Source organism: Oncorhynchus tshawytscha, unplaced genomic scaffold (genome assembly GCF_018296145.1).
Source record: "Oncorhynchus tshawytscha isolate Ot180627B unplaced genomic scaffold, Otsh_v2.0 Un_scaffold_6703_pilon_pilon, whole genome shotgun sequence".
NCBI classification, from domain to species: Eukaryota; Metazoa; Chordata; class Actinopteri; order Salmoniformes; family Salmonidae; genus Oncorhynchus; species Oncorhynchus tshawytscha.
The window spans coordinates 392501-420106 of record NW_024609792.1 but is presented as its reverse complement, the minus strand read 5'-3'; the positions used below and the strand labels follow the sequence as shown (position 1 = coordinate 420106).

General features: G+C 52.0%; 1 protein-coding gene across 1 annotated transcript in view; it reads left to right on the top strand.

Moving 5' to 3' along the window:
• Positions 1-27606, top strand: part of LOC112240893 (vacuolar protein sorting-associated protein 13B) — a 407100-nt gene that overhangs the window by 30728 nt on the left and 348766 nt on the right. Inside the window, 1 exon segment of the mRNA XM_042318131.1 lies at positions 17235-17362. Coding sequence (XP_042174065.1) covers positions 17235-17362 — 128 coding nt within the window.

The following is a 27606-nucleotide window of genomic DNA, read 5'->3' as shown; positions in this document are numbered from 1 at the left end:
GAGACAGACAGAGGGGAGACTCCTGACCCACTCAGAGGAAGCAGACAGAGGGGAGACTCCTGACCCACTCAGAGACAGAGAGAAGCAGACAGAGGGGAGACTCCTGACCCACTCAGAGAGACAGACAGAGACAGAGGGGAGACTCCTGACCCACTCAGAGAGAGACAGGGAGAAGCAGACAGACAGAGGGGAGACTCCTGACCCACTCAGAGACAGACAGGGAGAAGCAGACAGAGGGGAGACTCCTGACCCACTCAGAGAGAGACAGACAGAGGGGAGACTCCTGAGCCACTCAGACAGAGGGAGGGGAGACTCCTGACCCACTCAGAGACAGACAGAGAGAAGCAGACAGAGGGGAGACTCCTGACCCACTCAGAGAGAGACAGAGGGGAGACTCCTGACCCACTCAGAGACAGACAGAGAGAAGCAGACAGAGGGGAGACTCCTGACCCACTCAGAGACAGACAGAGAGAAGCAGACAGAGGGGAGACTCCTGACCCACTCAGACAGAGAGAAGCAGACAGAGGGAGACTCCTGACCCACTCACAGAGAGAAGCAGACAGAGGGGAGACTCCTGACCCACTCAGAGAGCAGACAGAGACAGAGGAGGGGAGACTCCTGACCCACTCAGAGAGAGACAGAGAGAAGCAGACAGAGGGGAGACTCTGAGAGAGAGACAGAGAGAGAGACAGAGGGGAGACTCCTGACCCACTCAGAGAGACAGAGAGAAGCAGACAGAGGGGAGACTCCTGCCCACTCAGACAGAGGGGAGACTCCTGACCCACTCAGAGAGAAGAGACAGAGGGGAGACTCCTGACCCACTCAGAGAGAGACAGAGAGAAGCAGACAGAGGGGAGACTCCTGTCCCACTCAGAGAGAGACAGAGAGAAGCAGACTCCTGACCCACTCAGAGAGAGAGACAGAGGGAGACTCCTGACCCACTCAGAGAGAGACAGAGAGAAGCAGACAGAGGGAGACTCCTGACCCACTCAGAGAGACAGAGGGGAGACTCCTGACCCACTCAGAGAGAAGCAGACAGAGGGGAGACTCCTGACCCACTCAGAGAGAGAGGGTTATGGGTAGACTGGAGAGGTCTGTCGTCTGAGGGGAGAGAGAGAGGGTTATGGGTAGATGAGGGTATTTCCGTCCTGAAGAACCTTGATGAGCCCCATGTCCAGGCCAGTCAGCTGTTCATCCAGTCATTGTAATGTTATCCAGGGTATGTTAGGTAGTGAAGCCATCCTTAAGTATGTAGATGTAGTCTGGGGTTAAGGTGTAGGATGGGGGAGTGTTCATCAGGCCCTCGTACACTTCCTGTGTCTTTAATACCAGACATCCTGGTTCTCCAGACAGAGAACGCTGTGATCTCCAGGCTGCAGGCTCTTCTGGTGTCTCAGGGTTGATGAGGCGGCATGGCCTCTCTCTCTGTGTGTTGGGGGCGTCCATAGAGATAGATAGGGAGAGATAGAGGGAGAGATGGAGAGGGAGAGATAGATAGGGAGAGATAGAGGGGGAGAGATAGAGGGAGAGGTAGATAAGGAGATATAGAGGGAGAGATATATATGGAGAGGGAGAGATAGATAGGGAGAGGTAGGGGGAGAGAGTGGGAGGGAGAGGGAGAGATATATATGGAGAGATAGAGAGATGGAGAGGGAGAGATAGAGGGGGATAGATAGAGATGGAGAGGAGATAAACAGAGGGAGAGATAGAGGAGATAAACAGAGGGAGAGATAGAGAGGAGATAAACATGGGGAGAGATGGAGAGGCGATCAACAGGGGGAGAGATAGAGGGAGATAAACAGGGGAGAGATAAACAGGGGGAGAGATGGAGAGGAGATAAACAGGGGGAGAGATGGAGAGGAGATAAACAGGGGGAGAGATAAAGAGGAGATAAACAGGGGGAGAGATGGAGAGGAGATAAACAGGGGAGAGATAGAGAGGAGATAAACAGGGGGAGAGATAAACAGGGGGAGAGATAAACAGGGGAGAGATAAACAGAGAGGAGATAAACAGGGGAGAGATAAACAGGGGGAGAGATGGAGAGGAGATAAACAGGGGAGAGATAGAGAGGAGATAAACAGGGGGAGAGATGGAGAGGAGATAAACAGGGGGAGAGATGGAGAGGAGATAAACAGGGGAGAGATGGAGAGGAGATAAACAGGGGAGAGAGATGGAGAGATAAACAGGGGAGAGATAAACAGGGGAGAGATAGAGAGGAGATAAACAGGGGGAGAGATGGAGAGGAGATAAACAGGGGAGAGATAAACAGGGGAGAGATGGAGAGGAGATAAACAGGGGAGAGATAAACAGGGGGAGAGATAGAGAGAGATAAACAGGGGAGAGATGGAGAGGAGATAAACAGGGGATATAGAGATGGAGATAAACGGGGAGATAAACAGGGGAGAGATAGAGAGGAGATAAACAGGGGGAGAGATGGAGAGGAGATAAACAGGGGAGAGATGATAGAGAGGAGATAAACAGGGGAGAGATAGACAGGGGGAGATAAACAGGGGAGAGATAGAGAGGAGATAAACAGGGGAGAGATAAACAGGGGGAGAGATGGAGAGGAGATAAACAGGGGGAGAGATGGAGAAGATAAACAGGGGAGAGATGGAGAGGAGATAAACAGAGGGAGAGATAGAGAGATCAACAGGGGAGATAAACAGGGGAGAGATGGAGAGGAGATAAACAGGGGAGAGATAGAGAGGAGATAAACAGGGAGAGATGGAGAGGAGATAAACAGGGGAGAGATAGAGAGGAGATAAACAGGGGGAGAGATGGAGAGGAGATAAACAGGGGAGAGAGAGAGAGGAGATAAACAGGGGGAGAGATAGAGAGGAGATAAACAGGGGAGAGATAAACAGGGGGAGAGATAGAGAGGAGATAAACAGGGGAGAGATGGAGAGGAGATAAACAGGGGGAGAGATAGAGAGGAGATAAACAGGGGGAGAGATAGAGAGGAGATAAACAGGGGGAGAGATAAAGAGGGGAGATAAACAGGGGGAGAGATGAGATAAACAGGGGGAGAGATGGAGAGGAGATAAACAGGGGGAGAGATGGAGAGGAGATAAACAGGGGGAGAGATAGAGAGGAGATAAACAGGGGAGAGCTAGAGAGGAGATAAACAGGGGGAGAGATAAACAGGGGAGAGATGGAGAGGAGATAAACAGGGGAGAGATGGAGAGGAGATAAACAGGGGAGAGATAGAGAGGAGATAGAAGGAGATAAACATGGGGAGAGATAGAGAGGAGATAAACAGGGGAGAGATAAACAGGGGAGAGATAGAGAGGAGATAAACAGGGGAGAGATAGAGAGGAGATAAACAGGGGGAGAGCTAGAGAGGAGATAAACAGGGGAGAGATAGAGAGGAGATAAACAGGGGGAGAGATGGAGAGGAGATAAACAGGGGAGAGATGGAGAGGAGATCAACAGGGGAGAGATAGAGAGGAGATAAACAGGGGAGAGATAAACAGGATAAACAGGGGAGAGATGAGAGGGAGATAAACAGAGGGAGAGATAGAGAGGAGATAAACAGGGGAGAGATGGAGAGGAGATAAACAGGGGGAGAGATAGAGAGGAGATAAACAGGGGGAGAGATAGGAGAGGAGATAAACAGGGGGAGAGATACAGAGGAGATAAAATCAGGGGGAGAGATAGAGAGGAGATAAACAGGGGAGAGCTAGAGAGGAGATAAACATGGGGAGAGATAGAGAGGAGATAAACAGGGGGAGAGATAAACAGGGGAGAGATAGAGAGGAGATAAACAGGGGAGAGATAGAGAGGAGATAAACAGGGGGAGAGCTAGAGAGGAGATAAACATGGGGAGAGATAGAGAGGAGATAAACAGGGGAGAGATAAACAGGGGAGAGATAGAGAGGAGATAAACAGGGGGAGAGATGGAGAGGAGATCAACAGGGGGAGAGATAGAGAGGAGATAAACAGGGGGAGAGATGGAGAGGAGATCAACAGGGGAGAGATAAACAGGGGAGAGATAGAGAGGAGATAAACACAGGGAGAGATAGAGAGGAGATCAACAGGGGGAGAGATAGAGAGGAGATAAACAGGGGAGAGATAAACAGGGGAGAGATAGAGGAGATAAACGGGGAGAGATGGAGGGAGATAAACAGAGGGAGAGATAGAGAGGAGATAAACATGGGGAGAGATAGAGAGGAGATAAACAGGGGAGAGCTAGAGAGGAGATAAACATGGGGAGAGATAGAGAGGAGATAAACAGGGGAGAGATAGAGAGGAGATAAACAGGGGAGAGATAGAGAGAGAGATAAACAGGGGGAGAGATAGAGAGGAGATAAACAGGGGGAGATAGAGAGGAGATAAATGGGGAGAGAGAATAAAAAACAGAGGCATGAAGTTGACCCCAAACCCTCCATCCCCCACGCCTCCACCCCTCCACCCATCCATCCCCCCCACCCCTCCACCCATCCATCCCTCCACACCCTCCACCCCTCCATCCCCCCCCCCACCCCTCCACCCATCCATCCCCCACCCACTCCACCCATCCATCCCTCCACCCCCTCCATCCCTCCATCCCCCCCCCACCCCTCCACCCATCCATCCCTCCACCCTCCCACCCCTCCATCCATCCCCCACCCCTCCACCCATCCATCCCTCCACACCCCATCCACCCCTCCATCCCCCACCCCACCCCTCCACCCATCCATCCCCCACCCCACCCCTCCACCCATCCATCCCCACCCCCCACCCATCCATCCCTCCACCCATCCATCCCCCCACCCATCCACCCTCCAGCCCTCCAGCCCCCCACGCCTCCATCCCTCCATGCCAGTAAGTCTGTTCTACCCTGCTCTGTCTTTGTGGCATGCTTCAACAGCACTCTAACAAATGAAGTCGGATAAATATTTAAATAAACAGCGACCTGCATCCAAAACAAATACCCCAGTCGGTTATTAAAAAGTTAGTCGCTGCCTCTGCGTGGCAGCTGTAAAAGAATATACAACACTTCATTTTATTGTAAACCACTTGTAATGGGAAACATACCGGCCAAGTCCAGCCTGGCAGGGAGATATGGGGAGAGAGGAACAGGGAGCCTGTTTTAAATAACAGAGTAGGGACAGCGTGTTGCTGAAGGACAGAGGGACACGTAGTGCTTCCTGTTGTGATCCCTGTGGTGATGTCAATAATTATTCTCTAGAAAGACCCGTCCACTAGTGATGTTATGGTCTTAAAGGTGATCTGTGAGGGTTAGTGTCTCTCTGTCCTTCAGCAACACGCTGTGCTTCCTGTTGTGATCCCTGTAGTGATGTCAATAATTATTCTCTAGAAAGAGTGATGTTATGGTGTTACAGGTGATCTGTGACAGTTAGTGGCTCTCTGAAGAATTAGTGAATTAATATATACAAGGCTGTGATGTGGAAACTGTACAATATGACTCTGACTCTCCCTCTCTCTCTGACTCTCTCTCTGACTCTCCCTCTCTGACTCTCTCTCTCTGACTCTCCCTCTCTGACTCTCCCTATCTGACTTTCTCTCTCTGACTCTCCCTCTCTGACTCTCTCTCTCTGATTCTCCCTCTCTGACTCTCCCTCTCTGACTCTCTCTGACTCTCCCTCTATGTCTCCCTCTCTTTCTCTCTGACTCTCTCTCTCTGACTCTCCCTCTATGACTCTCTCTCTCTCTCTGACTCTCCCTCTCCGTCTCTCTGACTCTCCCCTCTCTCATCTCTTCTGTCATGCTTTGGCCCCAGTTTTTAAAGCCCCTGGTTTCATGTATATGTGATTGACAACAGTGACCCTGAACAAGAGAGGGAGGCAGTGATAGAGAGAGAAATATGTAAAGAGAGAGTTCTAGAAGAGGGTGGGTTGAGGGTGGGGCTGTAATGGCATGAGGCAGGGGAATAACAACCCTGTGCTCTGCTACAGGGAATAACCAGTATATTCCAGAACTCAGCTGTGAGGAGAGTAGGCCCTGAGGAATCGTTACAGCGTGGGCGGTTTGAGAGGCCTCTGGATGCTCCCTCCATCACCTCTGCGAATCGCCCACACAGCCTTGAGGCCCATCCCATGCCTCCACAGCGCAGCACCACTAAAAGCCTGAACTCTGAGTCCAGACACTTCTTCTCTCACAGGCCAACAGCCTCTAACAGGCCTAAAGCCTCTCTAACAGACCTACAGCCTCTCTAACAGGCCTACAGCCTCTCTAACAGGCCTACAACCTCTCCTACAGCCTCTGTAACAGGCCTTCATCCTCTCTAACAGACCTACAGCCTCTCTAACAGACCTACAACCTCTCCTACAGCCTCTCTAACAGACCTACAGCCTCTCTAACAGACCTACAGCCTCTCTAACAGACCTACAACCTCTCTAACAGGCCTACAGCCTAACAGGCCTACACAGGCCTACAGCCTCTCTAACAGACAGGCCTACAGCCTCTCTAACAGGCCTACAGCCTCTCTAACAGGCCTACAGCCTCTCTGACAGGCCTACAGCCTCTCTGACAGACCTAACAGCCTCTATAACATACCTACAGCCTCTCCTACAGCCTCTCCTAACAGGCCTTCATCCTCTCTAACAGGCCGTCATCCTCTCTAACAGGCCTACAGCCTCTCTAACAGGCCTACAGCCTCAGTGACAGGCCGTCATCCTCTCTAACAGGCCTACAGCCTCTCTAACAGGCCTACAGCCTCTCTAACAGACCTACAGCCTCTCTAACAGACATACAGCCTCTCTAACAGGCCTACAGCCTCTCTAACAGGCCTACAGCCTCTCTAACAGACCTACAGCCTCTCCCTACAGTCTCTCTAACAGGCCTACAACCTCTCATACAGCCTCTCTAACAGGCCTACAGCCTCTCTAACGTACCTACAGACTCTCTAACATACATACAGCCTCTCTAACAGACATACAGCCTCTCTAACAGACCTACAGCCTCTCTAACAGACCTACAGCCTCTCCTACAGCCTCTCTAACAGGCCTACAGCCTCTCTATACAGCCTCTCTAACAGGCCTACAGCCTCTCTAACAGGCCTACAGCCTCTCTAACATACATACAGCCTCTCTAACAGGCCTACAACTTCAGGCATACAGCCTCTCTAACAGGCCTACAGCCTCTCTAACAGACCTACAGCCTCTCTAACAGACCTACAGCCTCTCTAACAGACCTACAACCTCTCTAACAGGCCTACAGCCTCTCTAACAGGCCTACAGCCTCTCTAACATACCTACAGCCTCTCCTACAGTCTCTCTAACAGGCCTACAGCCTCTCATACAGGTCTACAGCCTCTCTAACAGACATACAGGCCTACAGCCTCTCTAACAGACCTACAGCCTCTCTAACAGACAGCCTCTCCTACAGCCTCTCTAACAGGCCTACAGCCTCTCTAACAGGCCTGCAGCCTCTCTAACAGACATACAGCCTCTCTAACAGGCCTACAGCCTCTCTAACAGACCTACAGCCTCTCTAACAGACCTACAGCCTCTCTAACAGGCCTACAGCCTCTCTAACAGGCCTACAGCCTCTCTAACAGGCCTACAGCCTCTCTAACAGACCTACAGCCTCTCTAACAGGCCTACAGCCTCTCTAACAGGCCTACAGCCTCTCTAACAGGCCTACAGCCTCTCTAACAGACATACAGCCTCTCTAACAGGCCTACAGCCTCTCTAACAGACCTACAGACTCTCTAACATACCTACAGCCTCTCTAACAGACATGCAGCCTCTCTAACAGACATACAGCCTCTCTAACAGACCTACAGCCTCTCACACTGGGCCTACCCTGGGCCCACACTGGGCCAACACTGGGCCTACCCTGGGCCTACCCTGGGAACACACTTGGCCCACACTTGGCCTCCCCTGGGCCCACACTTGGCCTACACTTGGCCTACCCTGGACCCATACTTGGCCTACCCTGGGCCCACACTTGGCCTACCCTGGGCCTACTCTGGGCCTACCCTGGGAACACACTTGGCCTACCCTGGGCCTACACTTGGCCCACACTTGGCCTACCCTGGGCCCCCACTTGGCCAACACTTGGCCTACCCTGGGCCCCCACTTGGCCCACACTTGGCCCAACTTGGCCTTCTGTGGGCCTACCCTGGGCCCACACTGGGCCTACTCTGGGCCTACTCTGGGCCCACACTGGGCCTACCCTAGACATTTCAGGACAGGTCATGACTGGTCAGGACAGGTCAGGACTGGTCGGGACATACAGGACAGGACAGGTCATGACTGGTCAGGACAGGTCATGACTGGTCAGGACAGGTCAGGACTGGTCGGGACATTTCAGGACAGGTCAGGACTGGTCAGGACAGGTCAGGACTGGTCGGGACATTTCAGGACAGGTCATGACTGGTCAGGACAGGTCAGGACTGGTCGGGACATTTCAGGACAGGTCATGACTGGTCAGGACAGGTCAGGACTGGTCGGGACATTTCAGGACAGGTCATGACTGGTCAGGACAGGTCAGGACTGGTCGGGACATTTCAGGACAGGTCAGGACTGGTCAGGGACATTTCAGGACAGGTCAGGACTGGTCGGACATTTCAGGACAGGTCAGACCAGACCAGTTCAGGACTGGTCAGGACGGTCAGGACTGGGCAGGTAGGACAGGTCAGACCAGGACTGGACAGGTCAGGACACGTGTGACCAGGACTGGACAGGTCAGAACAGGTCAGACCAGGACTGGACAGGTCAGAACTGGACAGGTCAGACCAGGACTGGACAGGTCAGGACAGGTCAGACCAGGACTGGTCAGGACAGGTCAGACCAGGACTGGACAGGTCAGGACAGGTCAGACCAGGACTGGACAGGTCAGGACAGGTCAGACCAGGACAGGTCAGACCAGGACAGGTCAGACCAGGACAGGTCAGACCAGGACAGGACAGGTCAGGACCAGGACAGGTCAGGAGGACAGGTCAGACCAGGACAGGACTGGACAGGTCAGGACAGGTCAGACCAGAACAGGACTGGTCAGGACTGGACAGGTCAGACCAGGACTGGTCAGGACTGGTCAGACCAGGACAGGACTGGTCAGGACTGGACAGGTCAGGACAGGTCAGACCAGGACAGGACAGGTCAGACCAGGACAGGACAGGACAGGTCAGACCAGGACAGGTCAGGACAGGTCAGACCAGGACTGGTCAGGACAGGTCAGACCAGGACAGGACTGGTCAGGACAGGTCAGACCAGGACAGGACTGGTCAGGACTGGACAGGTCAGGACAGGACTGGTCAGGACTGGACAGGTCAGGACAGGTCAGACCAGAACAGGACAGGTCAGGACAGGTCAGACCAGGTCAGACCAGGACTGGACAGGTCAGGACAGGTCAGAACAGGACAGGTCAGGACAGGACAGGTCAGAACTGGACAGGTCAGACCAGGACTGGTCAGGACAGGTCAGACCAGGACAGGTCAGGACAGACCAGGACAGGACTGGTCCTCCCCCACCAGGGTGGGGCTCTTTTTCCTTTACCTCGCTGATGACGTCTGGTTCACTGCCTTCATGATGTCATCCTGGGGGACACGTTTGTCCCCAGCAGTCTTAAGCCTCCGTCCCAAATGGCAGCCGATTCCCTATGCAGGGCAAACGTAGTGCACTAAATAGGGACTAGGGTGCCATTTGGATTCCAGTCAAACGTAGTGCACTAAATAGGGAATAGGGTGCCATTTGGATTTCAGTCAAAAGTAGTGCACTAAATAGGGAATAGGGTTTCCGTTGTGCTCTGGTCTAAAGTCGTGCACTAAATAGGGAATAGGGTGCCATTTGACAGCCAACCTATGTTGGAAGACGGAGGGAGAGAGAAGAGCGGTGGTTGTTGATGTTTTTGGGGTAAAAAGGCGCTTCATGGTCAACCCGACGTCTGCATTGGCCGTGCAGCATTTACGGTGATACGGCCTCTGCTGCATTTACGGTGATACGGAAGTCAGTCTATACTTGTTGCGGTTCACCGAGCAGTTGTGGAAGACGGCAAGGAAGTGGAGTTTGTGTTTCATACAGGGACCTCACGCCCTCACCTACAGTCGACCAATCATGTCAGTGCGGAACTATACGGAGCCCTCTTCGTTGTTACACCATTTGGGAGACGCACGGTGATGCGTTACGGAGCTCCGTTTGGCCTCTGAGAGCCTCCAGAGGCTCGGCATTGCGTCACATCCTCCATCAAGCATGAATTGGCTTTAAGGTTAGAGGACTGTAGTCAGTAGCTGGGGCCTGTCATGGTTGATTCCCCCCGACCATCAGCACCCCACCCCCTCCTAGCCCAGCCTCACACCACTGCAACCCAAATCCCTTCTACCACAGTGTGCACCACCACCTCTACCACCCCTCCCCACTACCCCCACCCCCACCACCATCACCTCAAATCAAATTGTATTGGTCACATACACATGGTTAGCAGATGTTAATGCGAGTGTAGCGAAATGCCTGTGCTTCTAGTTCTGACAGTGCAGTAATATCTGCTTGGGATATACACGGCTGTGACTAGAATTATATATTATATATTCATACATTCATCTCTTGGGAGGTAATACGGTCGGCATTTGATTGTAAGGAACTCTAGGTCAGGTGAACAAAAGGACTTGAGTTTCCTGTATGTTGTTGTGATTACACCATGAGTCATTAATCATAAGTCATAAATCCCCGCCCTTCTTCTTACCAGAGAGATGTTCGTTTCTGTCGGTGCGATGCGTGAAGAAACCGGGTGGCTGTACCGACTCTGACAACGTATCCCGAAACCGGGTGGCTGTACCGACCGAACGTATCCCGAGTGAGACATGTTTCCGTGAAACAGAGAATGTTACAATCTCTGATGTCTCTCTGGAAGGCAACTCGTGCCCTAATTTAGTCCACCTTGTTATCTACAGATTGGACATTGACGAGTAATATGCTCGAAAGGGGTGGATGGTGTGCTCGCCGTCTGAGTCTGACCAGTATGCCGCTCCGTCCGCCTCTCCTGCGCCGACCGTGTTGTTTAGGGTTGGCCTCTGGGATCATATCCCACGTCCAGGGTGGAGGTCCGAACACGTATTCTTGGTCGTAATGTTGGGAAGTTGACGTCACTTTTATATCCAAAACCACATCAGGCCCCACCACCACCACCACAACCACCACCACCACCTCTACACCCCTCCCCACAACAGGGCCCCTAGGGCGAGGAGAGGAGACAGTAGGGTGAGGGGAGGAGACAGTAGGGCGATGAGAGGAGACAGTAAGGCGAGAAGAGGAGACAGTAAGGCGAGGAGACAGTTGTGCGAGGAGAGGAGAGAGTAGGGCGCGGGGAGGAGACAGTAGGGCGAGGGGAGGAGGCAGTAGGGAGAGGGGTGGAGACAGTAGGGAGAGGGGAGGAGTCAGTAGGGCGAGGAGAGGAGTCAGTAGGGCGAGGGGAGGAGACAGTAGAGCGAGCGGAGGAGACACTAGGGCGAGGGGAGGAGACAGTAGGGCGAGGGGAGGAGACAGTAGAGCGAGGGGGAGACAGTAGGGCGAGGGGAGGAGTAAGGTGGGCGAGGAGATGATACATTAGGGTGAGGGGTGGAGACAATAGGGCGAGGAGAGGAGACAGTAGGGCGAGGAGAGGAGACAGTAGGGCGAGGGGAGGAGACAGTAGGGTGATGGGAGGAGTAAGGTGGGCGAGGAGAGGATACGGTAGGGTGAGGGGAGGAGACAGTAGGGCGAGGGGAGGAGACAGTAGGGCGAGGAGAGGAGAAATTAGGGTGAGGGGAGGAGACAATAGGGTGAGGAGAGGAGTCAGTAGCGCGAGGGGAGGAGACAGTAGGGCGAGGAGAGGAGTCAGTAGGGTGAGGGGAGGAGACAGTAGGGTGAGGAGAGGAGTCAGTAGGGTGAGGAGAGGAGTCAGTAGGGTGAGGGGAGGAGACAGTAGGGTGAGGCGAGGAGAGGAGTCAGTAGGGCGAGGGGAGGAGAGGAGTCAGTAGGGCGAGGGGAGGAGACAGTAGGGCGAGGAGAGGAGTCAGTAGGGCGAGGGTAGGAGACAGTAGGGCGAGGGTAGGGGACATTAGGGTGAGGGCAGACATTAGGGCGAGGGGAGGAGACTGGATTATCTTGGTCAATGTATGGCCACTCTGTCATAATTACATAGATATACATGGAAACTCACACACACCTGTGAGCTCAGTCCTTCCACCCTCAGCATGAGGTAGGATGCCACGGCGACCACAAAAAACCCCCGGCCATCTTGATTTCGCTCTGTCACCTTGGAAACCCCCTCAGCTGTTTTAGTGATACTTAGGAAAGAGAGGTATTTCAGGAGGGTTGACATCATCACCATAGTTTCCTGACAGCTGTGGGACAGAGGAGAGGAGAGCTGTATAGCGAGTTGCTGAGCTTAGCAGGCAGACCTTTAAATCATGGAATAATGTGTCTTAATGTCTCTTCAGAGACCCCACAGTCCCTCTCTCACCTGTGACGCTAACGCCAGCTAGCCACACTGATGGCTTTACCATGCCCTCTCTACTGTAGCTAGCTAGCTGACGCTAATGCTAGCCACACTGATGGCTTTACCATGCCCTCTCTACTGTAGCTAGCTAGCTGATGCTAATGCTAGCCACACTGATGACTTTACCATGTCCTCTACTGTGGCTGGCTAGCTAACTGACGCTAATGCTAGCCACACTGATGGCTTTACCATGCCCTCTAATGTAGCTAGCTAGCTAACTGACGCTAATGTTAGCCACAATGATGGATTTAACATGCCCCTACCTGTAGCTAGCAAGCTGATGCTAATGCTAGCTACACTGATGACTTTACCATGTCCTCCACTGTGGCTGGCTAGCTAAATGACGCTATATGGTGGTGGATGGGTGGTTTGCTATTTTCTCACACTGACTGACTCAAGGTGTGTGTGTGTGTGTGTCATCGGGAAAGTTGGATGGGATTTAATGGTTGCCTGGCTACCCAAACTCCTGGCTCCGGCCTAACGCTAGGCTACGCCCAGGGATGTTAGTTTCTTCTCCACAATGCATCTGGATCTGAACACCTCTCCTACAATGTGTCCAGAATGGGAATACGTTCTAGACCGCACTCTGACATGATTGGATGGTGAAACTTGCTAGCCAATCAGAAAAGCAATCCTTGTCCTGTCCTTCAAAGGAAACACTATTTCTAAAGTTGAGTTTATTTAACTTTACTTACCTATTGTTCAGCCTGTAAGGTCTACTACACCTATTGTTCAGCCTGTAAGGTCTACTACACCTGTTGTATTCAGCATTTCACTGTAAGGTCTACTACACCTGTTGTATTCAGCATTTCACTGTAAGGTCTACTACACCTGTTGTATTCAGCATTTCACTGTAAGGTCTACTACACCTGTTGTATTCAGCATTTCACTGTAAGGTCTACTACACCTGTTGTATTCAGCATTTCACTGTGAGGTCTACTACACCTGTTGTATTCAGCATTTCACTGTAAGGTCTACTACACCTGTTGTATTCAGCATTTCACTGTGAGGTCTACTACACCTGTTGTATTCAGCATTTCACTGTGAGGTCTACTACACCTGTTGTATTCAGCATTTCACTGTAAGGTCTACTACACCTGTTGTATTCAGCATTTCACTGTGAGGTCTACTACACCTGTTGTATTCAGCATTTCACTGTAAGGTCTACTACACCTGTTGTATTCAGCATTTCACTGTGAGGTCTACTACACCTGTTGTATTCAGCATTTCTACTGTGAGGTCTACTACACCTGTTGTATTCAGCATTTCACTGTAAGGTCTACTACACTTGTTGTATTCAGTATTTCACTGTGAGGTCTACTACACCTGTTGTATTCAGCATTTCACTGTAAGGTCTACTACACCTGTTGTATTCAGCATTTCACTGTAAGGTCTACTACACCTGTTGTATTCAGCATTTCACTGTGAGGTCTGCTACACCTGTTGTATTCAGCATTTCACTGTAAGGTCTACTACACCTGTTGAATTCAGCATTTCACTGTAAGGTCTACCTACACCTGTTGTATTCAGCATTTCACTGTAAGGTCTACCTACACCTGTTGTATTCAGCATTTCACTGTGAGGTCTACTACACCTGTTGTATTCAGTATTTCACTGTGAGGTCTACTACACCTGTTGTATTCAGTATTTCACTGTAAGGTCTACTACACCTGTTGTATTCAGTATTTCACTGTAAGGTCTACTACACCTGTTGTATTCAGCATTTCACTGTAAGGTCTACTACACCTGTTGTATTCAGCATTTCACTGTAAGGTCTACTACACCTGTTGTATTCAGCATTTCACTGTAAGGTCTACCTACACCTGTTGTATTCAGCATTTCAAATGTATTTATTCGGTATTTATTTGGTTTCCCGCAATACAAAATAAAAATCCACCCCTGTAAGATCTACACCACCCCATGTAAGATCTACACCACCCCTGTAAGATCTACACCACCCCATGTAAGATCTACACCACCCCATGTAAGATCTACACCACCCCTGTAAGATCTACACCACCCCTGTAAGATCTACACCACCCCTGTAAGATCTACACCACCCCTGTAAGATCTACACCACCCCATGTAAGATCTACACCACCCCTGTAAGATCTACACCACCCCTGTAAGATCTACACCACCCCATGTAAGATCTACACCACCCCTGTAAGATCTACACCACCCCTGTAAGATCTACACCACCCCTGTAAGATCTACACCACCCCAAAATGTATTTTATATCTGCCGTCTCCAGGAAACACGTCTCACAGGAGGTCTCCTGGTCAGGCTAGTTTAACGGGGCGGTCTCCTGGTCAGGCTAGTTTAACGGGGCGGTCTCCTGGTCAGGCTAGTTTAACGGGGCGGTCTCCTGGTCAGGCTAGTTTAACGGGGCGGTCTCCTGGTCAGGCTAGTTTAACGGGGCGGTCTCCTGGTCAGGCTAGTTTAACGGGCGGTCTCCTGGTCAGGCTAGTTTAACGGGGCGGTCTCCTGGTCAGGCTAGTTTAACGGGGCGGTCTCCTGGTCAGGCTAGTTTAACGGGGCGGTCTCCTGGTCAGGCTAGTTTAACGGGGCGGTCTCCTGGTCAGGCTAGTTTAACGGGGCGGTCTCCTGGTCAGGCTAGTTTAACGGGGCGGTCTCCCTGGTCAGGCTAGTTTAACGGGGCGGTCTCCCTGGTCAGGCTAGTTTAACGGGGAGGTCTCTTGGTCAGGCTAGTTTAATGGGACGGTCTCCTGGTCAGGCTAGTTTAACGGGGCGGTCTCCTGGTCAGGCTAGTTTAACGGGGCGGTCTCCTGGTCAGGCTAGTTTAACGGGGCGGTCTCCTGGTCAGGCTAGTTTAACGGGGCGGTCTCCTGGTCAGGCTAGTTTAACGGGGCGGTCTCCTGGTCAGGCTAGTTTAACGGGGCTTGCTCCTGGTCAGGCTAGTTTAACGGGGCTTGCTCCTGGTCAGGCTAGTTTAACGGGGCGGTCTCCTGGTCAGGCTAGTTTAACGGGGCGGTCTCCTGGTCAGGCTAGTTTAAAGGGGCGGTCTCCTGGTCAGGCTAGTTTAACGGGGCGGTCTCCCTGGTCAGGCTAGTTTAACGGGGAGGTCTCCTGGTCAGGCTAGTTTAACGGGGCAGTCTCCTGGTCTGGCTAGTTTAACGGGGCGGTCTCCTGGTCAGGCTAGTTTAACGGGGCGGTCTCCTGGTCAGGCTAGTTTAACGGGAGGTCTCCTGGTCAGGCTAGTTTAACGGGGCGGTCTCCTGGTCAGGCTAGTTTAACCGGGCGGTCTCCTGGTCAGGCTAGTTTAACGGGGCGGTCTCCTGGTCAGGCTAGTTTAACGGGGCGGTCTCCTGGTCAGGCTAGTTTAATGGGACTTGCTCCCTGGTCAGGCTAGTTTAACGGGACTTGCTCCTGGTCAGGCTAGTTTAACGGGACTTGCTCCTGGTCAGGCTAGTTTAACGGGACTTGCTCCTGGTCAGGCTAGTTTAACGGGACTTGCTCCTGGTCAGGCTAGTTTAACGGGACTTGCTCCTGGTCAGGCTAGTTTAATGGGACTTGCTCCTGGTCAGGCTAGTTTAACGGGGCTTTCTCCTGGCCAGGCTAGTTTAACAGGGCTTGGTGGTTTGTGTTGTGTGGTGATATGTGTGTCTGTTTGTTACCATCAGTATCTGCTGGCTGGAACAAACGTCCCTAGTCACGTCAGGAGGCAGGACCTTCAAGCCTTGTCATGAATATCTCTGTCCACCATCATTAATGTTCACACTCCCTTGGCTTTTCATCTCTCTCTCTCTGTGGGTTCACAGATGAGCTCACAGTGAAGTGTCGTTCAGATACATGAGACATGTATCATACTGATGAGGATCTGACGTTCAAACCTGCTCTGCTCCGTAGATCTGTCTCTCTGCTCCGTAGATCTGTCTCTCTGCTCCGTAGATCTGTCTCTCTGCTCCGTAGATCTGTCCCTCTGTCTCTCTGCTCCGTAGATCTGTCTCTCTGCTCCGTAGATCTGTCTCTCTGCTCCGTAGTAATGTCTCTCTGCTCCGTAGAGATCTGTCTCTCTGCTCCGTAGATCTGTCTCTCTGCTCCGTAGATCTGTCTCTCTGCTCCGTAGATCTGTCTCTCTGCTCCGTAGTAATGTCTCTCTGCTCCGTAGATCTGTCTCTCTGCTCCATAGATTTGTCTCTCTGCCCTGTAGATCTGTCTCTCTGCTCCGTAGATATGTATCTCTGCTCTATAGGTATGTTCCTCTGTCTCTCTCCTGTTAGGACTCTGTTGTGTTCTCTCTCCCATTCTCTCTGGTCCCGTCTCCTAATAATGGTATATTAACCGTGCTTCTCTCCCTCTTTCTCTTTCTCTCTCTCTCTCTCCCTCTCTCCCCTCTCCCACTCTCCCTCCCCTCTCCCCCCTCTCCCACTCTCTCCCCCCTCTCCCACTCTCTCTCCCCCTCTCCCACTCTCTCTCCCCCTCTCTATCTCTCCCTCTCTCCCCCCTCTCCCACTCTCCCACTCTCCCTCCCTCTCTCCCCCCCTCTCTCTCTCTCTCCCTCTCTCCCCCTCTCCCACTCTCCCTCCCTCTCTCCCCCTCTCCCACTCTCCCTCCCTCTCTCCCCCTCTCCCACTCTCCCTCCCTCTCTCCCCCTCTCCCACTCTCCCTCCCTCTCTCCCCCCTCTCCCACTCTCCCTCCCTCTCTCCCCCTCTCCCACTCTCCCTCCCTCTCTCCCCCTCTCCCACTCTCTTTCTCCCTCTCTCCCACTCTCTCTCTCTCCCCTCTCTCCCACTCTCTCTCTCTCCCTCTCTCCCACTCTCTCTCTCTCCCACTCTCCCTCCCTCTCCAGAGTCCCGTCCTCTGTCCATCCCTATGAAGGTGATGTCTTCCTCTCCAGAGACCTGGACCACCCCAGAGGAACGTATGAAGGAGCTGATCTCTCACGTCTGGGACGCCGTCAAACGACTCACACTACAGGTACATATGCTTCTCACTCCTCCTCCTCTCCCTCTCCCCCTCCTCCTCTCCCTCTCCTCCCCCTTCCTCCTCTCCCTCTCCTCCCCCTCCTCCTCTCCCTCTCCTCCCCCCCTCCTCCTCTCCACACTATAGGTACATACGCTTCTCACTCCTCCTCCTCTCCACACTACAGGTACATACGCTTCTCACTCCTCCTCCTCTCCCTCTCCCCCTCCTCCTCTCCCTCTCCTCTCCTCCCCTCCTCATCTCCCTCTCCTCCCCCCCTCCTCATCTCCCTCTCCTCCCCCTCCTCATCTCCCTCTCCCCCTCCTCATCTCCCTCTCCCCCTCCTCCTCTCCATCTCCTCCCCCTCCTCATCTCCCTCTCTCCCCCCCTCCTCCTCTCCATCTCCTCCCCCCCCTCCTCATCTCCCTCTCCTCCCCCTCCTCATCTCCCTCTCCTCCCCCTCCTCATCTCCCTCTCCTCCCCCTCCTCATCTCCCTCTCCTCCCCCTCCTCCTCTCCATCTCCTCCCCCTCCTCATCTCCCTCTCCTCCCCCTCCTCATCTCCCTACATGTCTTCCTTCCCCCTCCTCCTCACCCTCTCCTCCCCCTCCTCCTCACCCTCTCCTCCCCCCCTCCTCATCTCCCTGTCTTCCTCCCCCTCCTCCTCTCCCTGTCTTCCTCCCCCTCCTCCTCTCCCTGTCTTCCTCCCCCCTCCTCCTCTCCCTCTCCTCCCCCCTCCCTCCTCTCCCTCCCTCCCCCCCCTCCTCCTCTCCCTCTCCTCCCCCTCTTCCTCTCCCTCTCCTCCCACCATCTCTCTACATGTCTTCCTCTGCCTCTCCTCCCTCCTCCCCTCATCCTCTCCCTCTCCTCCCCCTCCCCCTCTGCCTCTCCTCCCCCCTCCCCCTCTGCCTCTCCTCCCCCCCCGTCCCCCTCTGCCTCTCCTCCCCCTCCCCCTCTGCCTCTCCTCCCCTATCTCTCTCCCTCTCCTCCCCCCCTCCTCCTCTGCCTCTCCTCCAACCATCTCTCTACATGTCATCCTCTCCCTCCCCCCCCTCCTCTCCCTCTCCTCCCACCATCTCTCTCCCTGTCTTCCTCTCCACTTCTTCCCAACCATCCTCTGATACCTCACCACCCTGTGGCGTGTCCGTCCCTGCGTGGCGTCTCCTCTTCTCAGCCCAGTACAGTTGGGTCCTGACCACACCGTGTAACAGTGATCAGTGGTTCTGTCTCTGTCCTGCTGTCAGTAGAGCTGAACAGAACCGTCCCACAGCTGGTACTGAAGGACCGACTGGAGATTCCAAACACAGTCAGTTAGTTTATTTGACTGTGGTGTAAACACAATACCTAATGGCTGACTCTTCTGATACACATGTACCCAATTAGTCACGGGGGATTTTTCTGTCTTTTTCTGGAAAAGGACAGTAGAATGTGTTGTTGTACTGGTTGACTGCTGAATCCACTTAGAGTTGAGAAGGAGAAGGTGTGTGAAAACTGTGAGGAGGTAGATGTGTGATAGTAAACTGTGAGGGGGTAGATGTGTGATAGTAAACTGTGAGGGGGGAGATGTGTGATAGTAAACTGTGAGGGGGAAGGTGTGATAGTAAACGGTGAGGGGGAGGTGTGATAGTAAACTGTGAGGGGGAGGTGTGATAGTAAACGGTGAGGGGTTAGATGTGTGATAGTAAACTGTGAGGGGGTAGATGTGTGATAGTAAACTGTGAGGGGTTAGATGTGTGATAGTAAACTTGTGAGGGGGGAGATGTGTGATAGTAAACTGTGAGGGGGAGATGTGTGATAGTAAACTGTGAGGGGTAGATGTGTGATAGTAAACTGTGAGGGGGTAGATGTGTGATAGTAAACTGTGAGGGGGTAGATGTGTGAGGGGGTAGATTTGTGATAATAAACTGTGAGGGGGTAGATGTGTGATAGTAAACTGTGCGGGGTTAGATGTGTGACAGTAAACTGTGAGGGGGTAGATGTGTGAGGGTAAACTGTGAGGAGGTAGATGTGTGATAGTAAACTGTGAGGGGGTAGATGTGTGATAGTAAACTGTGAGGGGGGTGTGATAGTAAACTGTGAGGGGTTAGATGTGTGATAGTAAACTTGTGAGGGGAGATGTGTGACAGTAAACTGTGAGGGGTAGATGTGTGATAGTAAACTGTGAGGGGGAGATGTGTGATAGTAAACTTGTGAGGGGGAGATGTGTGACAGTAAACTGTGAGGGGTAGATGTGTGATAGTAAACTGTGAGGGGGAGATGTGTGATAGTAAACTGTGAGGGGGAGATATGTGAGGGGGTAGATGTGTGATAGTAAACTGTGAGGGGTTAGATGTGTGATAGTAAACTTGTGAGGGGGAGATGTGTGATAGTAAACTGTGAGGGGAGATGTGTGATAGTAAACTGTGAGAGGTTAGATGTGTGATAGTAAACTGTGAGGGGGTAGATGTGTGATAGTAAACTGTGAGGGGGTAGATGTGTGATAGTAAACTGTGAGGGGTTAGATGTGTGATAGTAAACTTGTGAGGGGGAGATGTGTGATAGTAAACTGTGAGGGGGTAGATGTGTGAGGGGTAGATTTGTGATAATAAACTGTGAGGGGGTAGATGTGTGATAGTAAACTGTGCGGGGTTAGATGTGTGATAGTAAACTGTGAGGGGTAGATGTGTGATAGTAAACTGTGAGGTGGTAGATGTGTGATAGTAAACTGTGAGGGGTAGATGTGTGATAATAAACTGTGAGGGGTAGATGTGTGATAGTAAACTGTGAGGGGGTAGATGTGTGATAGTAAACTGTGAGGGGGTAGATGTGTGAGGGGTAGATTTGTGATAATAAACTGTGAGGGCGTAGATGTGTGATAGTAAACTGTGAGGGGGTAGATGTGTGATAGTAAACTGTGAGGGGGTAGATGTGTGATAGTAAACTGTGAGGTGGTAGATGTGTGATAGTAAACTGTGAGGGGGTAGATGTGTGATAGTAAACTGTGAGGGGTAGATATGTGAGGGGGTAGATGTGTGATAGTAAACTGTGAGGGGGAGATGTGTGATAGTAAACTGTGAGGGGGTAGATGTGTGATAGTAAACTTGTGAGGGGGTAGATGTGTGATAGTAAACTTGTGAGGGGAGATGTGTGATAGTAAACTGTGTGGGGTTAGATGTGTGATAGTAAACTGTGAGGGGGAGATGTGTGATAGTAAACTGTGAGGGGGTAGATGTGTGATAGTAAACTGTGAGGGGTAGATGTGTGATAGTAAACTGTGAGGGGAGATGTGTGATAGTAAACTGTGAGGGGGTAGATGTGTGATAGTAAACTTGTGAGGGGTAGATGTGTGATAGTAAACTGTGAGGGGTAGATGTGTGATAGTAAACTGTGAGGGGGTAGATGTGTGAGGGGGTAGATTTGTGATAATAAACTGTGAGGGCGTAGATGTGTGATAGTAAACTGTGAGGGGTAGATGTGTGATAGTAAACTGTGAGGGGTAGATGTGTGATAGTAAACTGTGAGGTGGTAGATGTGTGATAGTAAACTGTGAGGGGGTAGATGTGTGATAGTAAACTGTGAGGGGTAGATATGTGAGGGGTAGATGTGTGATAGTAAACTGTGAGGGGAGATGTGTGATAGTAAACTGTGAGGGGGTAGATGTGTGATAGTAAACTTGTGAGGGGGTAGATGTGTGATAGTAAACTTGTGAGGGGGAGATGTGTGATAGTAAACTGTGAGGGGGTAGATGTGTGATAGTAAACTGTGAGGTGGTAGATGTGTGAGGGAGTAGATGTGTGATAGTAAACTGTGAGGGGTAGATATGTGAGGGGGTAGATATGTGAGGGGTAGATGCGTGATAGTAAACTGTGAGGGGGTAGATGTGTGATAGTAAACTGTGAGGGGGTAGATGTGTGATAGTAAACTGTGAGGGGGTAGATGTGTGATAGTAAACTGTGAGGTGGTAGATGTGTGAGGGAGTAGATGTGTGATAGTAAACTGTGAGGGGGTAGATATGTGAGGGGGTAGATGCGTGATAGTAAACTGTGAGGGGTAGATGTGTGATAGTAAACTGTGAGGGGTAGATGTGTGATAGTAAACTGTGAGGGGTAGATGTGTGATAGTAAACTGTGAGGGGTAGATGTGTGATAGTAAACTGTGAGGGGGAGATGTGTGATAATAAACTGTGAGGGGAGAGATGTGTGATAGTAAATTGTGAGAATCACCTTTCTACTCTCTGTGGCCACACACACACTTGCTCACACACACACACACACACACACACACACACACACACACACACACACACACACACACATTCACTCACTCACTCACACTCTCACACACACACACTCACACACCCACACTCGCTCGCTCTCACACACACACACACACACACTCACTCACTCACTCACTCACTCACTCACTCACTCACTCACACACACACACTCTCACACACACACACACTGGCTCTCTCACACACACACACAGACAGACACACACACACACAGACACACACACACACTCTCACTCAGGCAGCATCTGTCAATAGAAGCTCTGTGTTAGTCTGGCTGAACATGTTCTGTTCTGAATCTGACTTGACAGTTTACTCTCCACAATCCTGAACTACAATGAAACACCAATTGAAGGGAAAAGATCCTGAACCATCTGAAGACATGTTCCTCAAGTCACAGCAGATGGAGCTTTTACAGTCAGACATGATGTCTGCTGTTTATTCAGAGGGACTTCTCATCACGCCTCATTAATCTCCTGATCAGTCAGTCAGCCAGCCAGCCAGCCAGTCAGTCAGACATGATGTCTGCTGTTTATTCCGAGGGACTTCTCATCACGCCTCATTAATCTCCTGAAGATTAGACACAACCAGATTACTGTTTTAGTCAACCAGTCAGAGCCAGGCAGTCGGTCAATCAGCCAGCCAGCCAGTCAGTCAATCAGCCAGCCAGCCAGTCAGTCAATCAGCCAGCCAGCCAGTCAGTCAGCCAATCAGCCAGCCAGTCAGTCAATCAGCCAGTCAGTCAGCCAATCAGCCAGCCAGCCAATCAGCCAGCCAGCCAATCAGCCAGCCAGCCAGCCAGCCAGCCAGTCAGTCAGTCAGCCAGCCAATCAGCCAGCCAGTCAGCCAGCCAGCCAGTCAGTCAGTCATTCAGCCAGTCAGCCAGCCAATCAGTCAGTCAATCAACCAGCCAGTCAGCAAGTCAATCAATCAGCCAGTCAATCAATCAGCCAGTCAATCAGCCAGACAGCCAGTCAATCAGTCAGCCAGCCAGCCAGCCAATCAGCCAAATCAGCCAGCCAGCCAGTCAGTCAGTCCGTCAGTCAAGGGCTGTCTTGTCATGGCACGGCACTGTGTCTCCACTGGACCCAAACCCAGAACTACTGGGAGGTAGTTACATAGTTACTACATGACTCAACACCTGATGCCGTAGCTGCTAGTCTGGCTTCCATGTCTCCTTCCCAAATGGCTCCCCATTCCCTTTATAGTACACTACTTTAGACAGGGCTCATAGGGAATAGGGTGCCAGGGCTCATAGGGAATAGGGTACCAGGGCTCATAGGGAATAGGGTACAAGGCTCATAGGGAATAGGGTACCAGGACCCATAGGGAATAGGGTGCCAGGGGTCATAGGGAATAGGGTGCCAGGGCTCATAGAGAATAGGGTGCCAGGGCCATAGGGAATAGGGTGCCAGGCCCATAGGGCTCATAGGGAATAGGGTGCTAGGCCCATAGGGAATAGGGTGCTAGGGCTCATAGGGAATAGGGTGCTAGTGCTCATAGGGAATAGGGTACCAGGCCCATAGGGAATAGGGTGCCAGGCCCATAGGGCTCATAGGGAATAGGGTGCTAGGGCCCATAGGGAATAGGGTGCTAGGGCTCATAGGGAATAGGGTACCAGGCCCATAGGGGATAGGGTGCCAGGCCCATAGGGCTCATAGGGAATAGGGTGCTACGGCCCATAGGAAATAGGGTGCCAGGCCCATAGGGCTCATATGGAATAGGGTGTCAGGGCTCATAGGGAATAGGGTGCCAGGGCTCATAGGGAATAGGGTACCAGGGCTCATAGGGAATAGGGTGCCACCAGGGCCCATAGGGAATAGGGTACCAGGGCCCGTAGGGAATAGGGTGCCAGGGCCCATAGGGAATAGGGTGCTAGGGCCCATAGGGAATAGGGTATCAGGGCCCATAGGGAATAGGGTACCAGGACCCATAGGGAATAGGGTACCAGGGCCCTTAGGGAATAGGCTACCAGGGCCCATAGGGAATAGGGTACCAGGGCCCATAGGGAATAGGCTACCAGGGCCCGTAGGGAATAGGCTACCAGGGCCCATAGGGAATAGGCTACCAGGGCCCATAGGGAATAGGCTACCAGGGCCCATAGGGAATAGGGTACCAGGGCCCATAGGGAATAGGGTACCAGGACCCATAGGGAATATGGTACCAGGGCTCATAGGGAATAGGGTACCAGGGCCCATAGGGAATAGGGTGCCAGGACCCATAGGGATTTGGTCTAAAGTAGACTAGTGCACTATAACAGGAATAGTGTGCCAGGGCCCTGATCTAAAGTAGACTAGTGCACTATAACAAGAATAGGGTGCCAGGGCCCTGATCTAAAGTAGACTAGTGCACTATAACATGAATAGTGTGCCAGGGTCCATAGGGAATAGTGTGCCAGGGTCCATAAGGAATATTGTGCCAGGGCCCTGATCTAAAGTAGACTAGTACACTATAACATGAATAGTGTGCCAGGGCCCTGATCTAAAGTAGTCTAGTGCACTATAACAGGAATAGTGTGCCAGGGCCCTGACCTAAGTAGACTAGTGCACTATAACATGAATAGTGTGCCAGGGCCCTGATCTAAAGTAGTCTAGTGCACTATAACAGGAATAGTGTGCCAGGGCCCTGACCTAAGTAGACTAGTGCACTATAACAGGAATAGTGTGCCAGGGTCCATAGGGAATAGTGTGCCAGGGTCCATAGGGAATAGGGTGCATGGGTCCATAAGGAATAGTGTGCCAGGGCCCTGATCTAAGTAGACTAGTGCACTATAACATGAATAGTGTGCCAGGGCCCTGATCTAAAGTAGTCTAGTGCACTATAACAGGAATAGTGTGCCAGGGCCCTGACCTAAGTAGACTAGTGCACTATAACATGAATAGTGTGCCAGGGCCCTGATCTAAAGTAGTCTAGTGCACTATAACAGGAATAGTGTGCCAGGGCCCTCACCTAAGTAGACTAGTGCACTATAACATGAATAGTGTGCCAGGGTCCATAGGGAATAGTGTGCCAGGGTCCATAGGGAATAGGGTGCCAGGGTCCATAGGGAATAGGGTGCCAGGGTCCATAGGGAATAGAGTATCAGGACCCATAGGGAATAGAGTGTCAGGCCCATAGGGAATAGAGTATCAGGACCCATAGGGAATAGAGTATCAGGGCCCATAGGGAATAGAGTATCAGGGCCCATAGGGAATAGGGTGCCAGGGCCCATATGGAATAGGGTGCCAGGGCCCATAGGGAATAGTGTGCCAGGGCCCATAGGGAATAGGGTGCCAGGGTCCATAGGGAATAGGGTGCCAGGGCCCATAGGGAATAGGGTGCCAGGGCCCATAGGGAATAGAGTGTCAGGGCCCATAGGGAATAGAGTATCAGGGCCCATTTTAGGGAATAGTGTGCCAGGGCCTCAGATCCCTAAAGTAGACTATAGGGTGCCATTTCCCTATTGTCCCTCTCTCCCTCACCACATGAAGGATTCCCTAAACCAGCCCCCAGCCTCAGATTCCCTCACCACAGCCCCAGCCTCACAGTTCCCTCACCACAGCCCCAGCCTCACAGTTCCCTCACCACAGCCCCAGCCTCACAGATCCCTCACCACAGCCCCAGCCTCACAGTTCCCTCACCACAGCCCCAGCCTCACAGTTCCCTCACCACAGCCCCAGCCTCACAGATCCCTCACCACAGCCCCAGCCTCACAGTTCCCTCACCACAGCCCCAGCCTCACAGTTCCCTGACCACAGCCCCAGCCTCACAGTTCCCCCTCACCACAGCCCCAGCCTCACAGTTCCCTCACCACAGCCCCAGCCTCACAGTTACCTCACCACATCCCCCACCCAGCCTCACAGTTCCCTCACCCAGCCTCACAGTTCCCTCACCACAGCCTCACAGTTCCACAGCCCAGCCTCACAGTTCCCTCACAGCCCCAGCCTCACAGTTCCCTCACCACAGCCCCAGCCTCACAGTTCCCTCACCACAGCCCCAGCCTCACAGTTCCAGCCTCACCACAGCCCCAGCCTCACAGTTCCCTCACCACAGCCTCACAGTTCCCTCACCACAGCCCCAGCCTCACATATCCCTCACCACAGCCCCAGCCTCACAGTTCCCTCACCACAGCCCCAGCCTCACAGTTCCCTCACCACAGCCCCAGCCTCACAGTTCCCCAGCTCAGTGAGGTAATGCTGACATACCGTAAGTTCGTCCACACAGCCTGCAGAGATATCGTCGTCATGACGATGTCCCTTCTAAATGTCCCGCGAGTTCAGATCAGCCATTTAAACAGACAGGATATAATCAGGTTCAGTTGTTTGCTGAAATGAGAGAGAGAGACACAGAGAGAGACAGAGACAGAGGGAGAGTTCAGATCAGCCATTTAAACAGACAGGATATAATCAGGTTCAGTCCTTTGCTGAAATGAGAGAGAGACATTTGAAATGTCTTTATTCTTTTGAAACTCCTGTGAGTGTAATGTTTACTGTTCATTTTTTAATGGTTTATTTCACTTTGTTTATGATCTTTTATCACTTTGCTTTGGCAATGTTAACATATGTTTCCCCATGCTAATAATGCCCCTTGAATTGAGAGAGAGAGAGAGACAGAGAGAGAGACAGAGGGGCTCTGTTCACAAACACAAACACACACTACAGAGCCCCAGGACAGCAGCACAATTAGACCCAACCAAATCATGAGAAAACAAAAAGATAACTACTTAACACATTGGAAAGAATTAACAAAAAAACAGAGCAAACTAGAATGCTATTTGGCCCTACACAGAGAGTACACAGCGGCAGAATACCTGACCACTGTGACTGACCCAAAACACACAGACTGTGACTGACACAGAGACACAGACACACAGAGAGAGAGAGAGAGAGAGAGACACAGAGAGAGAGACACAGACACACAGAGAGAGAGAGAGAGAGACACACAGAGAGAGAGAGAGAGAGAGACACAGAGAGAGAGACACAGACACACAGAGAGAGAGAGAGAGAGAGAGAGAGAGAGTGTATTTTCCTACAGCAGCAGGTCTGTGTGTAGATGCTGTTATTTTAGTGGTCACTTTAAGTTATGACTGTTATTGTCACATTGACCAGTGTGGTCGGGCCTCCCCCTCCCCTCTCATTACCCCTCTGGCCCCTCACCCCCTCCCCCTCTCATTACCCATCCGTCCTCTCACCCCCCTCTCATTACCCATCCATCCTCTCACCCCCTCCCCCCTCTCATTACCCATCTGTCCTCTCACCCCCTCCCCCTCATTATCCCTCCCCCTCTCATTACCCCCTCTCATTACCCCCTCCCCTCTCATTACCCCTCTGTCCTCTCACCCCCTCCCCCTCTCATTACCCCTCTGTCCTCTCACCCCCTCCCCTCTCATTACCCCTCTGTCCTCTCACCCCCTCCCCTCTCATTACCCCTATGTCCTATCATTACCCTTCTGTCCTCTCACCCCCTCCCCCTCTCATTACCCCATGTCCTCTCACCACCCCTCCCCTCTCATTACCGCTATGTCCTCTCACCCCCTTCCCTCTCATTACCCCTCTGTCCTCTCACCCCCCTCTCATTATCATTACCCCTCTGTCCTCTCACCCCCTCCCCCTCTCATTACACCTCTGCCCCCCTGGTCTCACCACAGATGTAATCGTAAGTGAATAGGAGGTGATTGTATTTCAGGAATTCAGCAGTAATTCCTCCTATTCAACACGTGAATGTGCCCAGCCCTGGCCGCGGAGGACGTTGCTACCAAAACTGAAATGGGATCTCCTGAAACAGAAAGGATGTTGCCATGGAAAAATGGCGTAAGGGTTGTCCACGCAGCTGCCATGCATTAATGAATAGGATATTTCTTCTGAGAGATCATTTGTGTTTGGTGTAGCTCATAGGGACCCGGCCAGATGGTTGTGTGTGTGTGCGTGTGTGTGTGTGTGTGTGTGGCTCAGAGGGACCCGGCCAGATGACCCTCGGCTGGAGCACACATCACCTACACATTACTTAATTAT